Raw genomic sequence first — 15,616 nt, 5'->3', positions numbered from 1 at the left:
CTATTGTTATAAGAAAAACTGCTCCTCTTTCCTTTCTGGAGTATTTCAGGAGCCCATATAGAGGGTTTCCTATTGGCAGGAGAAAAATAACAGAGTATTTTGAGAAGCAAAGCGGCTAGTAAACCTGATCTTTATTCAAGGAACTGTTGCAACAGGGTCCCGCCCAACAGGGAAATCACTGAGCAGTAACTTTTGAAATTGCCCACCCTGTAGTCCAAGATCCCCCCCCCCAAAAAAAACATCATATATACATTACAGAAGGAGGCCATCTACAGCAGAAATCCTGTCTCCCAGGATACCTGATAATGGTCACTGATTGCGTTACCTGGGCAGCCTGGCCATTCTTTCGTGATGGTAAACACTTTAAAAAAAAAAAGTTTTACTGAGTTTTACAATTTTATAATCGCCATAATCCATATATATACACACACACACACTTAAATAAATAAGTGTACACTTAAATAAATAAGTTTTAGAAACAAGCACAACGTGTGCTAACCTTGAAAAGGGTTTCTAGATGCGCTCTGGAGTCAGCATGTTGAATGGGTGTGCACGTTTCTGCAGAAAACAGACCTGCAAGCTGTTTCTAAGCATCCAGTTCCTGCGAGTCTTCTCTCTGCAACTGTGTTTTGGGATTGCGGTGCAAATCCGAAATGCAGTGGTTGTTTAGCTTTAACAAAATCAAGAGGATGCCTCCATTTCCTTGAGAAGAAGATTGAGAAGCAGTGTGGTATAGTGGTTAGTATCGCACTAGGACCTGCGGGAAACCAGACCCGCTGCAATTGTGAAGCTCCCCCTTCTGAACTCTGGCATGGTCTTTTTCTTTTTTTGCTAAATACCCAGAGTCCCCAGTGCACTACAATTCATTCCGCACGCTTCCCAAGCTCCTGCGCCTTTAAGTGTTTCCTGGCAGGCAGGAAAAGAATAGTCCCGTATTTGCCAGCATTGTGTATCCAGGGTGGGGTAAAATGCACCTGAACCCCATGCCTCTTACACACATTTATTTATTTAAATTATTTCAGGAGAGCCTTGCAAAGCAATGGGCATAAAATCGCTGCAAGCAACACCGATTTAAAAATAATAATAATCAGAAAACAGCTGTTTGCTTTCTTCTCCCTTAAGGAAACCACCTGGGGGTAGTTGGAAGAGACAACCTCTGGGAGCTGCCTAGTGGCAGCGAAACCAACTCATTTCCTTATTTCCAGTTTTTTAAAGGCCCCGCTCCCTTTTTCTGTTGGTTTGTTATAATCCAGATGGGTGCCTTATAGGAGAGCTGACGCAGCCGGCAGAGATCTCCCATTGGGATCGCTGTGCGGGGCGGAGTTAGGCCGCTGCTGGGCTCTCTCCTTAGGCCGGGCCGGGCTTTTCCCTTGCAGGTTGGCTGATGATTCCCGGGGGGGGAGCAGAGCAAGGTAGGGAGGCGGGTGGAGAGAGAGAGAGAGCTGCAGGCGACGTGGGTGGAGATGGGGCAGCTGAAAAGCCAGGGGAGAAACCCCGGGATGTCCGAAGCGTGGTCTGCTTAAGAGGTTTTGCTTTTCCAATTTAAACAGCGTGGTGGCAGTGTGGCGTAGTGGTTAGAGCGCTGGTGAAAGGTTCGGAAAAGATCAAGGGGATGGAGGAGCGACTCCCCTAACAAGGAAAAGCTGCAACGTTCGGGGTTTTTTTAGTGCAGAGAAAAGGTGACATGAAAGAATGGGCATTTAAAATTGTTAATGCCATGGCGAAAAGTTTTTCTCCCTCTCGCCCAGCTCGAGAAACCGTGTTTGAAGATTCAGGTCCAGCTTTCGAGCTTCCCACAGGCACCTGGCTGGTCACGGTTTGGAGCCATCACAGTCTTTCAGCCTCACTTACCTCGCAGGACTGTTGTGAAGTTAAAATGGAGGGAGGGATGGAGGAAGGAAGCATGTTTTGTCACCTTGTGCCCCTTGGAGGAAGGTGGGGTCAAAAAGTACTAAAAATTAATTAATCAGTTAACTGTGGTGCGGGGAGAGAGGCTTTCCTTAGGAATACACATTGTGTGGTTTTTTACTCCACTGAAGCAATAGCTCTGTAGAAAAACTATAGACTTCAAATGCACCATGCATTTAAAGTATATCCCCCCCCAAAAAAATAGAATCATGGGAACTGTAGTTTACCCCTCACAGAGCTACAATTTCTTTAACTACATTTCCCACCATTTTTTTGAGGGAAATAAATAGGCACTATGTGTGCTTTAAATGCATGGGGTGTACACCTAGAAACTTATTGTATTGGACCACAAATAAACCAAATGAATAATAATGTTATCTGATCGGGCTTTAGGCATTTTTGTAGTTTTTGCTTCGTGTAAATGCTGCTTTTGCAAGAGAGAGTCAAAGTAATTAAGGCAGGCTCAGCCCTTGGCAATAACTTCATCAGCCCAGTAGTTTGGAACAAATGAGGAAAAGGAACCAACTTTTTTATGAAAGCATCCCTGCCAGGAGATTTAGGAGTCATCCATCCTCTTCTACCCCATCCCCACCCCATAAGCCCAGGAAAATCATTCTTTAGTGCTCAAATGGTAATTCAAGCTTGCTGGGGGACGGTTCCCTGGGAAAGGAGCCGGACAAGAGGAAAACTGGATGAGGCCTTAGAGGCAGTTCTGACACATTTATAATCTGCCTTTAACCGTGTGCAGATGGCTTTAGTATTAATGACTTCGGGTACTTTCGGATGGCGGCTCTGCATTGCAAATGAGAATATTCAGATATTGCAACTAGGTTATTGGCAGCAATGTTTTAAGCAACATCAGATTTCCTCCATAAAAGTTAAATTTGGATTAAAGGGAGGTGGTTCAACATTTCCATGCTGATGTTGCATAACAATTTGTTGTATGTTTTTATGCCGATGAACTCTGTAGAAACTCCCCTCCCCTTTGCATAAACACCTGTCCTTCATCCTTAAACAGCATACAGTATGATAGGGGACATTGGGCTGCAACCCTGTACACACTTAATAGGATCAGGTTGCTTGAATAAATCTTTAATAGTGTGTCCTTCATCAGTATAGCCAACCTGTTGAATGCAGTGAGATTCTGCATTTATTTTACAATCATTTACTGTAATAAAACTTGGAAGCGGCTTACAAAAAGAATAACGTAATGAAATAAGCAGTAAAAATATGTGAAAGCAATTATTTAAAGCATTTTTAAAAAAATTAAATCAACAGTGAGTAAAAAACCAGATTAAAGCACATGTCAATGTTCTGCATGTCAGGATAGGCTTCCCCAAACAAATATTGTTTCGGGGAAACTATTCAGAACATATCTTTGTCCCTCTAATAGTTAAAACCACCTTCAGACACTCCATCACTCCCTCCCTTGCAATCTAGTTCCCCGTGAGGCAACCACTTCCTGATTGCAAAAAGGAGACACACCCCTCTCTGTAAGCAAAACTAAACTTTGTTCCTCTGCGTTGCAGCTAGAAGACGCCAATGGCTGCACCAAACCCAGAGAAAAGCCTCCAGGATGAAGCCACCTGTTCCATCTGCCTGGATTATTACCAGAACCCGATGATGGTCATCGACTGCGGCCACAACTTCTGCCGGGACTGCATTGCCCAGTGCTGTGAAGGCGCCATTGCCAACGTCTTCTCCTGTCCACAATGCAGAAAACCCTTCCCTTGGCAGAACCTGCGGCCAAACAGGCACCTGTGGAATATCGTTGAGCTGGCCATGCAGTTCAGCAAGCGACGAGCCAAGGAGTCGGGAGAACAGGCGCTCTGCAAGAAACACCAGGAGCCGCTGAAGCTCTTCTGCGAATACGATCAAACGTCCATCTGCGTGGTTTGTGACCGGTCCAAGCTGCATAAATATCACAGCGTGATTCCTATAGAGGAGGCCGCTCAGGTTTACCAGGTAACGTGAGTGGCTGAGAGGGGCTCGTATTTTTTTGGGGGGGGGAGAGAGATTTTCAATCACGTTTTTCGTAATTGCTAAAAACAATGATGTTTGATTCTCAAGGGGAGGGTCAGTTAACAGCCGAGCTTGTTGAAATGAGAGCACAGGAAGGGAAGGGAAACCGTTATTGGGGGTCTAAGGATTGCACATACACGAAGGGGCAGGGAAGGGAAGACCTCTCCAGGTGAGAGCTGGGGGGTCCGGCACTTTCTGTGTGAGACAAGGGGAAAGAGCTACTTTTCATAGCATCATGCAATTTTGAAGTTGGAAGGGACCCCAAGGGTCATCTAGTCCAACCCCCTGCAACGCAGGGATCTCAGCTGAAGCATTCATGACAGATGGCCACCCAACCTCTGCTTAAAAACCTCCAAGGAAGGAGAGCCCATCACTTCTCATGGGAGTCTGTTCCACTGCCAAACAGGAAGAGGATTCTACTTTCACTTTCAGTTTCTGTTTTGCTGTACAGCAGTTTGTTTTACCTTATTGTATTAGGAAACAGCTTTAATAAAATCTTATTTTTTAAAAAAAGAAACAATGGAAGAAACTCCAAATCTTATTTTTAATACATTTTTATCAGTTCCAACAGTCATACAACAGATCTTCTCATCTTATACAATATACACAATATACAATATATACACTTTTGTCAACACCTCTGATGATTTTCCGTTCTTTATCACTTATTCTGCGTTTCTTAATTTCTATATTGCATATAACTGTCCTTAACTAATAATTCTCTTCATAGTCTTTCTTGTAATATTTCAAATAATTCACCTTAAAAAACTTACTGCAGTCCTACTAGCGTAATCTGTTCTTCACAATTACTTTTCAAATAGTTCATATATTTACTCCCGTCCTCTAAGAATCTCTGATCCCACAGGTTTCGAATCCTTCCTGTTAATTTATCTAATTCTGCGTAGTCCATCAACTTCATCCTCCATTCTTCTTTCGTCGGGAACAAACTCCAAATCAGTGGGGGTTCTTGGGGGTGGGGACATCTTAGAAGAACTGGAAAGCAACCAGGATTCATGTATTGGTACATATGAAACAACTTATTGCCAGGTTAGTCTGTCTAGCCCTATATTACCTGCCCCATCTGACAGTAGCTCTCCAGGGTCTCTGCAGGGATCTTCCCCCTTAACCTGCTGTCTGGATCCTCTGTCTCCAGAAAACAGAGGCCTTCTTACCCTTCTCCATCAATCCTGGTCTGTTGTTTCCTCGCTGTCTATTTTAATCTATAAGATCTTTGGGAAATTTGGGGTCACCTGCTGCCTGTCTCTTTGGAAGGTGCGACGTACTTCAATAAGATAGCGCTCCTGCAAACGGCTAATGTTAAACAGACAAAGTTGGGTCCCCAACCGTTGTTGGACTACAACTCCCATCATCCTTGACCATTGGTCCTGTTAGCTGGGGGTGATGGAAATTGTAGTCCAGCAACGGCTGGGGACCCAAAGTTGTGTTAAATTAGGCATGGCCAAACTTGGCCCTCCAGCTGTTTTGGGATTACAATTCCCATCATCCCTGCCCACTGGTCCTGTTAGCTAGGGATGATGGGAGTTGTAGTCCCAAAACAGCTGGAGGGCCGAGTTTGGCCATGCCTGTATTAAATCAAGGGGATCAAGCTTTGCAACTCCCTGAACAAGTCCCTCCCAAATTGTCACTTTCTTGGTGCAGCTTCTTAATTTTTGCCTAATTTCACAGAGAGGCTGTCTTTAAAGACCTATAGACCTGGGATTGGGGGGACAGGACCCTGTGACTTTCCAGGTGTGCTTGAACTGCAACTCCCATCATCTGCAGCTGGCACATCCAGTGGCCAGGGATGAAGGTGGTTTTCAAGCAGAGGGTGGGTGGCCACCTGTCATGGGTGCCTTAGCTGAGATTCCTGCATTGCAAGGGGGCTGGACTGGATGACCCTTGAGGTCCCGTCCAATTCTATGATTCTAAGGGAGCTACAGTTGGTTAGAGCACAGTGCTGATTACACCAAGGTCTCAGGTTTGATCCCCATATGCAGGCATAGGCAAACTCCGGCCCTCCAGATGTTTGGGACTACAATTCCCATCATCGCTGTTAGCTAGGGATGATGGGAATGGTAGTCCCAAACATCTGGAGGGCCGGAGTTTGCCTATGCCTGCCAATATGGGACAGCTGCGTATTCCTGTATTGCAGGAGATTTGACTAGATGATCCTTGGGGTCTCTTCCAACTCTACAATTCTATTATTCTGGCGGTCCACAGAATTTCCCATTCCTGATAGAGTCATACCGCGGGTTACAGACGCTTCAGGTTGCGTTTTTTCGAGTTATGGACGCACCAAAACCCGGAAGTACCGGAACGGATTACTTCCGGGTTTTGGCAGTCGCACATGCGCAGAAGAGCTAAATTGTGCTTTGCGCATGCGCAGAGGTGCCAAATCACAACCCGCACATGCGCAGATGTGCTGCGGGCTGCGAACGTGCCTCCCGCACGGATCACATTCGCAACCCGAGCATCCACTGTATAGGTTAGACTCAAATAGGCCAAACTTTATTTCAACATATAAAAAAATTGTCCAGTAGCAAACCCCCATAATTCCTTGATGCTTCTCCCAGGGTGTCTCTCCCAAAATATTGCCACCAAAGCAACAAGCTCAATCAATGCATTAGGAAAAGAAAGGGTTTAAGAAACTTTAAAACCTGTCTGGTGCTTGAACACTACAAATACAGAAAACCAAACAGCATCTGAGTATCTAAGCGAGTGGGTGGAGGCTGGAAGAAAATCGGTCTTATTTGAAGATTGTGTGTGAAATATGCCAGAGGAGCAGTTTTAGATTAGTTATACAGCACAGATGCAAATTTTCAATCCGATGGGATTTAGATGTTGTTACAGCGCTGCGCTTAAATAATTCTCTCTTGCATGTGTAGCTGCTTATTTGAGGAGGATATGGTGAATGGCTCAAAAACTGTGTTATTCGTGTCTGTCTTAGGAGAAAATAAATCACTGCTTGCAAACTCTGAAAGAAGAGCGAGACAAGATTTTATCGTTTAAATTAGATGCAGAGAAGCCAAGCCAGGATCTGCTGGTAAGTGCAAGCAGATTACATCTTCACCATTAGCAACACCATTTCATCTTCCCTTGGTTTTTAATTTGTGTATGACGTTTCTACATTTCTGTGTTGGGAATGTCAGCTCTGCATGTGTTATCCATGTAGAGTGCCAGTTTTTAGCTACAGGTGATAAACTGATAGCCCTGGGCTTCTGTTTGATCTGTTTCAGTAAAGTGTACACCTGGAACTGATGTGGGTTCAGTTCAGATTTTATATAACAGCAATGAATCAATTTGTATACAGGAGCGAATCTTTTGAGTATCTATTTTTATTAATGTTTTAATGTTTGACATTTTATGTTTTTGTATGTGCTGGAAGCCGCCCAGAGTGGCTGGGGAAACCCAGCCAGATGGGTGGGGTACAAATAATACCATTATTATTATTATTATTACTATGATTAATGCTCCTTTTAATAATACATGCATATATATACTCTCACAAGACGTATAGATAACCTAAGGTGAGCAATAATAGTACTTAAAACTTTTCTTGTTACAAAGTCTAGATTCTTAAGAATCCAGTGGTACCTCTGGATGCGAATGGAATCTGAAGCGAACGCAACCCGCGTCTGCGGGTCACGATTCACCGCTTCTGCGCATGTGCGTGACGTCATTTTCAGCGTCTGTGCATGTGCGAGCGGTGAAACCCGGAAGTAACGCGCTCCATTACTTGGGGTTGCTGAAGCGACCATGTTCCAAAGTGGTTCTATGTTTTATAAAAACAAACCTTTCCACCTGGTGCATTAAGTTGATACCTATTGTCCCCCAAAATGTGATGACCTTGCTTCATGCACCTGTGAACTAGCCCTTGGCAGCTGGATTCTGAAAGTAGCAACTTTACAAGAGCATTTAATTATAATCTGTTGCTGAGTTTCAATTTCAGCTGGTGTTTCACAACACCAGTCTAAGGTCAGCTTCTCTTTCTGCAGAAGAAGACATGGCAACACACATCTGCAACAACTCGGTGCAACACCATTTTGCATTATATGCAATGGAAGCAGCCTGGGGAATAGCTGGATTTTGACATTACAAAGCAGGCGCAAGGACCTTTTAGCCCTGTAGATGTTGCTGAGCTACACTTTCCATCAACCAGTGGCCAGGGATGTTGGGAGTTGTAGTTCAGCAACTTCTGGTGGGCCAAAGGACACCCGTGCCTCTTGCAGAGACATTTGCAGTGGGTTAAACCACAGAGCCTAGGACTTGCCGATCAGAAGGTCGGTGGTTCGAATCCCCGCAACATGGTGAGCTCCCATTGTTTGGTCCCTGCGCCTGCCAACCTAGCAGTTCAAAAGCACGTCAAAGTGCAAGTAGATAAATAGGTACCACTCCGGCGGGAAGGTAAACGGCGTTGCCGTGCGCTGCTCTGGTTCGCCAGAAGCGGCTTAGTCATGCTGCCCACATGACCCAGAAGCTGTACGCCGGCTCCCTCGGCCAATAAAGCGAGATGAGCACCGCAACCCCAAAGTCTGTCACGACTGGACCTAATGGTCAGGGGTCCCTTTACCTTTACCTTTGGAACACACGAAATGGTGTTTTCATGTGTCAAGGTGCTTTCCTATGGGTGGGTAAGAAATATTACAAATAAACCAGTGTCGTCGTCGTCCCCCCACTGTTTGCACCTGTCCCAATCAGGCAGAAACTGAAGCCGAGAGGCAGAAGCTTCTGTTGGAATGTCAGCAGCTCCGCCAGTTTCTAGAGAAAGAAGAGCAGCTCCTGTTAACCCGGCTGCAGAAGCTGGAGATAGAGATTGAGAAGAAGAAGGAAGAGCATGCAGCTAAATTTTCCGAGGAGATTTCCCATATCAGCACCCTAATTGGCGTGCTGGAGCAGAAGGGTCAGGAGCCGCCAGGTGGGCTGATGCAGGTAACACAAATAATAAACTACTGTAATTCGCTCTACGCGGGGCTGCCCTTGAAGCTGTCCCAGAAACTCCAGCGGGTGCAGAATGCTGCAGCGAGGCTCCTCACGGGGTCTCTGCCATGGGAGCATATTCACCCAGGGCTTTTCAAACTGCACTGGCTCCCGGTAGAGTACAGGGTCAGATTTAAGGTGCTGGTTTTGACCTTTAAAGCCCTTCACGGCCTAGGACCCTTGTAGCTACAGGACCGCTTCTCCCAGTGTGCCCCGCGGAGGACCTTAAGATCCATAAATAGCAACACCCTAGTGGTCCCGGGCCCTAAAGAAGTTAGATTAGCTTCAACCAGAGCCAGGGCCTTTTCAACACTGGCTCCGGCCTGGTGGAATGCTCTGTCTCATGAGACCAGGGCCCTGCAGGATTTGATTTCTTTCCACAGGGCCTGTAAGACAGAGTTGTTCTGCCTGGCCTTTGGCTTGGAGTCAATTTGATTCCCGCCCCCCCCCTTTCTTTTTTCCTCCTGTGATGAGGCTGCATTTTAATGTTGTATTTTAATCTTGTTTTTAAGTTGGATTCATTCAACTTGTTTTTATTATTGGTTGTTAGCTGCCCTGAGCCCGGCCTTGGATGGGGAGGGCGGGGTATAAATAAATATTATTATTATTATTAAATGCCATTACATAAGGGCTAGCACATGCAGAAGAAAGTCTTGGGTTCAGTCCCTGGCATCTCCAGGTAGGACTGTGCTGGAGGGGAAGCTTTGCCTGAAATCTTGGAGAGCTGCTGCCAGTTAGAGTAGACAGTACTGAGCTAGATGGACCAATGGCCTGATATGGCACAGGGCAGCTTTCCTTTGTTTGGAAGAAGAGTTTGGATTTGATACCCCGCTTTATCACTACCCGAAGGAGTCTCAAAGCAGCTAACATTCTCCTTTCCCTTCCTCCCCCACAACAAACACTCTGTGAGGTGAGTGGGGCTGAGAGACTTCAGAGAAGTGTGACTGGCCCAAGGTCACCCAGCAGCTGCATGTGGAGGAGCAGGGAATCGAACCCGGTTCACCAGATTACGAGTCCACTGCTCTTAACCACTACACCACACTGGCTCTGGGGGTGAAGTCAAACCTGGCAGTGTGTATGAAGGTCCTGGGCTGCCCAGACGACAAGATTCCCCCAGTCTCGGCCTCACTGATGCGGTTGAAAGGAAAGCAGAGCAATATGTCTGGCCCCTTCTTGGCTGCAGGAGTTGCCAGAAGGAGGCGTGCAAGGTGCCTTAGGGACTCCACTCCAATTTGTGTAGGGGTAGGCAACCTAAGGCCCATGGGCCACAAGCGGCCTACGGGGGTTGTTTAACCGGCCCATGATCCACCCCCAAACCAAGCCGCCCGCTCGGCGAGTCCCTGCACCCTGCACTAAACTGGCACAGCACGGGGACTCACTTCCACGGTGCCGGAAATTGCGTCTGTGGAGAAATTGCGGACTCATGTGCGAGTGCAATCTGGCCAAGGGAGGGATCTCCGCTGGAGTGAACCAGCCCAGACGAGGTAAACCTTGCTGACCCCTGGTTTACTCCTTGGGTTTCTCTTCTCCCAAAGATATCCCGCAAGGCAGTGGGTATTGTGCTATGCCTCCACAAAGAGACTGCATGAATTGGTTTGTTAATGCTGCCAAACTGAAACGAATGCTTTGAGGGTTGAAAGCAAAATGAGCTGGGAAGATGCTAGGTACTTGATGCAGCAACCTTTCGGCGGCTGGGCATGTCTAGGCCTGGTCAGTGCCTGGATTAGGGGCCACCAGGGAAACCTACGAATGCCGTTTTGAGTTTTAGGATGTAAGGAAGGCAGGATATAAGATGAACCCCTGTAGAAATTAATTCCAAATATGACGGGTGTTGGACTGGATGACCTAACCTCTCTTTCTTGTCTCCTCTTTTCCTCGCTAGGATATTGGAAGTATCTTCAACAGGTATGAGGCCGTTCTTCCTGTTGCCATTTCTCCACCCTTCACAAAAGGCAATTCTAGTAATGTTTTGCATGCATGCCAGGGTCAAAAGCAGTATGTCTGAGTGGGAGAGCATGATTGTGCTCATGGTCCCGGTGGCAGCCTTCTCCAAATCATCTGCTTAGGAGGGAATGCTGCCTTTTTTATATATACAACATTTTTTATTTATACATCTCAAAATAAACATTTTACATCATGCTATGAAACAATGGACCTAACCTCCTTCGCTTTTCATGGTTCATTTTACTTACGTATCGTTCCTGCATATTTTACTGTAACCAATCTAATTGTTTCTCCATTTTGCATCCTCCAAATATTTACCGTGCTGTTGAATTTATCTAGATACTACCAGTGTTTTCTATTGTACAGCTATTTTCTAAATATTTGGGGGGGGATTCCACTCCTCTTTGAATGAAGATTCTTCTTGCTCTCTTATTCTATAAGTTAAACCTGCTGCTTCCACAAATTCTTAATTTGCCAACCTTCCTAACTAGGGATCTCGCTCACTTTCCATCTTTGGGCTTGGACTACATAGGCCGTTGGTCTGATCCACCGGGATGCTTCTTGCATCCTTCCCCTTCTACTAGAGTAGAATTTTCACTAGCATGTGCCCCTAGCACACCCCTAACCCCAACCCCTAAGTTGCAAATCCATTGGCCAAGGTTGTAGTTCACCTTCTGTCAGCTTGGCCAGCTGTTTACACTATGTTGATGCATTCTGCGCCTGATGTTCTGAGAAGCTGCAAGTGAATAAAGATTTCTTTTCATGCGGTTTCCTGTTTGTCAAACCTCTAGGTGCAAGAGGGGCAAATTTCAGTTTCCTACTCCACCTGATTCTTCGGAGCTCAATACAATGCTTCAGGAAGTCTCCAAAGAGAGTGCTTCACTGCAGGGCAAACTCAGGAAATTCAGAGGTACTAAATGGGTTTCTGAAGCTGATTGTTGAGGTGGAAATTTTACTGTTGTTCTTATTTAGCTCTTTTTCCTGGCGATCAGTGAACACTTGTCCCAATCACATTTCACCTTTGTACAATACCCACCATTAAAATACGGGCGCTGGATTCAGAATAACACAGTCATTCTTTAGTGGTTGAAATTGTTGGGATTAGATTGTGATGACTAACTTGTCCCTTTGATTTCAAGGATCTTAATGCATGATGGCCTGGTTCCATAGGGCTACAATATTGTGAGCTTGATAGTTTTCTTGCTATCTGCTAATAGTAATAATAATAATAATAATAATAATAATAATAATAATAATAATAATAATAATAATAATTAATACTATCATTGCTGTAAATGTGTGCTTCAAGGCTTGATGCCTACAAAGGAGAGAGAAATTAGAAGTGCAGTTGGGTAGCTGTAGATTTCCAAAGTGATAATACTCCTAAGGCTTTAGAATGGTGCATGTGAATTAATGGTGTATTAATATACGAAGTTCATTTGTTGCTAAATATAACACATTAATGAATCACAGAAGTTTGCATATGCTTATCCTCCTTTTCTTCCTCTAGAGACTTTGGATGAACAAAAGTGGATAAATGGTAAGTCCCCACAGATTCTGCTCACTTATGGTTTATGTGTGTGGTACGGAAGCTGTACTACCCAGGACAGGATGGGGTTGTGCAGGGTCGTTAAGGCAACAGAGAGCGTTGTTGGCTGCCCACTCTCCACTTAGAGCAGATTTATGCCACAAGGTGCCATAGGAAGGCACTGGACATAGTAAAAGATCCATCGCATCCTGGTCACTGTCTCTTCGAGCTCTTGCCATCGGGACGGAGATACAGGACGATGAAGACAAGAACGAGAGCTGTCTTAAGAACAGCTTCTTCTCCAGAGCGATCTCGGCCCTGAATGGGAAGCCCGGACTTTGAAAGTCATCTAATCTCCCTTGCTGTATTATACTGTATTGTTTAATTAGTGTTTTTATGGAGCAGTCAAGTAATTTCGTTGTCCCCGAAGGGGGCAATGACAATAAAGATATTATTTTATTATTATTTATTATTATTATTATTATTATTATTATTATTATTATTATTTTATTTTATTATTTTATTATTATATTATATCTCACGGTAAAGATGGATTCATGCCTTTTTGTATTTAAAAAAAGAAAAGAGGCAACCTGTGGTTTTCTATATATTGTTGGACCACAACTCTCCTCTTTCTCAGCCATGCTGGCCGAGACTGATGCGAGTCTCAGATCAGGAGGAATGCTCAATAAATAGGCCACCTTCAGAAACAACCATCTGCAGCAGATGAACAGTTACTTGTTTTATGCAGTGGTCTTTGGGAAAGGTTCATGGAGCTTGGCTCCATGCCTGACAGTTTCATTTGATCTCTTGCATCTGAAGGAGCGTCTCCACCCCCATCGTTCTACCCGGACACTGAGGTCCAGCACCGAGGGCCTTCTGGCGGTTCCCTCGCTGCAAGAAGCCAAGTTACAGGGAACCAGGCAGAGGGCCTTCTCGGTAGTGGTGCCTGCCCTGTGGAACGCCCTCCCGCCAGATGTCAAAGAGAACAACAACTACCAGACTTTTAGAAGACATCTGAAGGCAGCCCTGTTTAGGGAAGCTTTTAATGTTTGATGTATTACAGTATTTAAATATTTTTTTGGAAGCCACCCAGAGTGGCTGGGGAAGCCCAGCCAGATGGGTGTGGTATAAATAATAAGTTATTATTTATTACAGAGAACGTGACACTGGACCCCATGACAGCTCACCCTCGATTTGTTGTGTTTGATGGTCAGAAAGCTGTCGCATGGGGATCTGTCCGCCAGGAGTTTCCCTACAGCACCCGACGATTTGACCCCACCCGCTGCGTGCTTGGCTGTCAAGGATTCACCTCCGGGAAGCATCACTGGACAGTGGATGTGAGCAAGGGAACTTTCTGGGCTGTGGGTGTAGCCAAAGAATCTGTGAAGAGGAAAGGACAGCTGAATATCGTCCCTGAGGAGGGAATCATGGCTGTGGGTTTTAACAACGGTCAGTACAAAACCTTAACGTCGCCCCCGACCATTCTGAACCCAAGTAAACACCCCCAAAAGATTCAAATCCGTTTGGACTATGAAGGAGGAACGGTGGGGTTTTTTGACGCGGAAGAAAACAAGCGCCTTGTTCTCTTCAGTGTCAAATTTGTGTCAAAAATATTTCCTTTCTTCCGAGTTGGGGACATGAACACAGTGCTCCGCCTTTGTTAAATTATATCTGTTCTTCTGTTGGACTTGGGTCTTTGGCCTTTCCAACAGTGAAGTAGTGTCAACATAACTCTCTCTGGCTGTAACACACAATACTGAGCTTCAACGCGGTTAATACAACAGCTGTTTTTGACTTGCCTTAATTCCCTTATCAGGTTACTATATATTCTGAATGGAGATTGGAGCCTAGGCTTATAGAATGTGGGAGACCCAAATGCATACACCATTTAAAACTACTTCGTCGATATAGCTTGTAGTATGTTTTAGCAACATCTTTGTCTCTCCCGGCTATATTTCCTCTCATTTGGATACAGATTCCAAAGTACAGCATTTGTACCCCTCATATGAACTGCGAGTGGTACATCTCTTTTAAACTGCAGCCTCTCAGAAATACACGGAAATGGTGATCAGACAAGAATGGAGATCTAGCTTGTGGACATATTGCTGTGAAAAATGGGAACTGAAAGTGTGTATGTGTGTAGGTACAAAATTGATATGAGGTGTGTGTACAGGTATATTGCATTTGGATATTTGTAGCCAAATGAAAGCAGTATTGCAAGATAAAGCCAGTAGTTAATGGTTGAGTGCAGTCAATTTATCCAAGCTAAGCTGAAACCAAGAAAGACTGTGAAAATTGATAAGAAAAGTGGTGCTTTGTAATTTTAACATGGTAAATACAGGGATACAGGAGATCACCTTGGTTTTCAATTGAGATCTGTTTAGGATGCCTTGTTAATGTACCTTGCAAATTTTTACATTCTGGGAAAATAATTTTTTTTAAATTGCAGACTTTTTAAAAAAAGTAGAGTAAAAGTTTATCCAAATTTGCGTAAGTATTTTAAGAATTCTTTTTTACTTTTACTTTTTTATATAGAATGCTGGAATGAAAAAGCTCAGGTGACAGGAAATGTTTAGGTACTGGGTTGTCAGAATTATTTGCTCTGCCCTGTACCTGTTTGCCAAAACTTAATAAATGCTGACATCTCCTTAAATATGTTGCCGTCCTTTACTCTATAAATACAATATTGGTCAACTTAAAAAGCCATTCTGCAACCTTCTGCAATCGGCTCCTTTTCATTTGGAGGCTGTTTCAGTTCATGCCCCATTTAAAACACTTGCTGCTTTCTCTTTGCTTGAGTGGTTCAGTCTATAACTCGCAAATGCCAATCCAGAGGAAACTTGATGAATGTTTGCTGTAATTTGGTGGCAAACAGCGGGTTTTCCCAGGGGAAAGCAGCAGTGTGGGTGTGCCCATGGTTAGAGTCTTCCAATGTAGGCGTAAAGGTAAAGGGACCCCTGACCATTAGGTCCAGTCGTGACCGACTCTGGGATTGCGGTGCTCATCTCGCTTTACTGGACGAGGGAGCCAGCATACAGCTTCCGGGTCATGTGGCCAGCATGACTAAGCCGCTTCTGGCGAACCAGAGCAGCGCACGGAAACGCCGTTTACTTTCCCGCCGGAGCGGTAGCTGTTTATCTACTTGCACTTTGATGTGCTTTTGAACTGCTAGGTTGGCAGGAGCAGGATCCGAGCAACGGGAGCTCACCCCGTCACGGGGATTCAAACTGCCGA

At 44.9% G+C, this 15,616-nt stretch overlaps 1 protein-coding gene across 4 annotated transcripts; it reads left to right on the top strand.

The window, feature by feature from the left end:
- Window positions 1-239: 239 nt before the first annotated feature.
- Window positions 240-15,035, top strand: LOC309524967 (zinc finger protein RFP-like). 4 transcript variants are annotated; one of them, XM_082210238.1, is made up of 8 exons: window positions 240-354; window positions 3,438-3,873; window positions 6,878-6,973; window positions 8,629-8,859; window positions 10,790-10,812; window positions 11,643-11,761; window positions 12,362-12,391; window positions 13,538-15,035. In XM_082210238.1, the coding sequence occupies exons 2-8, from the start codon at window positions 3,451-3,453 to the stop codon at window positions 14,044-14,046; spliced, it is 1,431 nt and encodes a 476-aa protein (XP_082066364.1). In that variant the 5' UTR covers window positions 240-354; window positions 3,438-3,450; the 3' UTR covers window positions 14,047-15,035. The 4 variants fall into 4 exon arrangements, with proteins under 4 accessions (XP_082066364.1, XP_082066366.1, XP_082066363.1 ...); XM_082210240.1 differs by lacking the exon at window positions 240-354 and adding an exon at window positions 1,398-1,412; XM_082210237.1 differs by lacking the exon at window positions 240-354 and adding an exon at window positions 1,429-1,526.
- The last annotated feature ends 581 nt before the right edge of the window (window positions 15,036-15,616 follow it).

The sequence above is a fragment of the Podarcis vaucheri genome, assembly GCF_965113315.1.
Source record: "Podarcis vaucheri genome assembly, chromosome: 2".
NCBI classification, from domain to species: domain Eukaryota; kingdom Metazoa; phylum Chordata; class Lepidosauria; order Squamata; family Lacertidae; genus Podarcis; species Podarcis vaucheri.
Note: the sequence above shows the minus strand (reverse complement) of the source record. Positions and strands in the feature narration are given on the sequence as shown.

What these genes read in the sequence shown, in the direction of transcription:
- LOC309524967 (XM_082210238.1), top strand. Translation starts at nt 3,451, where the DNA reads ATGGCTGCACCAAACCCAGAGAAAAGCCTCCAGGATGAAGCCACCTGT. An exon ending in CGCCAGGTGGGCTGATGCAG is followed by an intron (nt 8,860 to 10,789) that starts GTAACACAAATA and finishes TTTCCTCGCTAG; the next exon opens with GATATTGGAAGTATCTTCAA. An exon ending in ATTGGAAGTATCTTCAACAG is followed by an intron (nt 10,813 to 11,642) that starts GTATGAGGCCGT and finishes TCAAACCTCTAG; the next exon opens with GTGCAAGAGGGGCAAATTTC.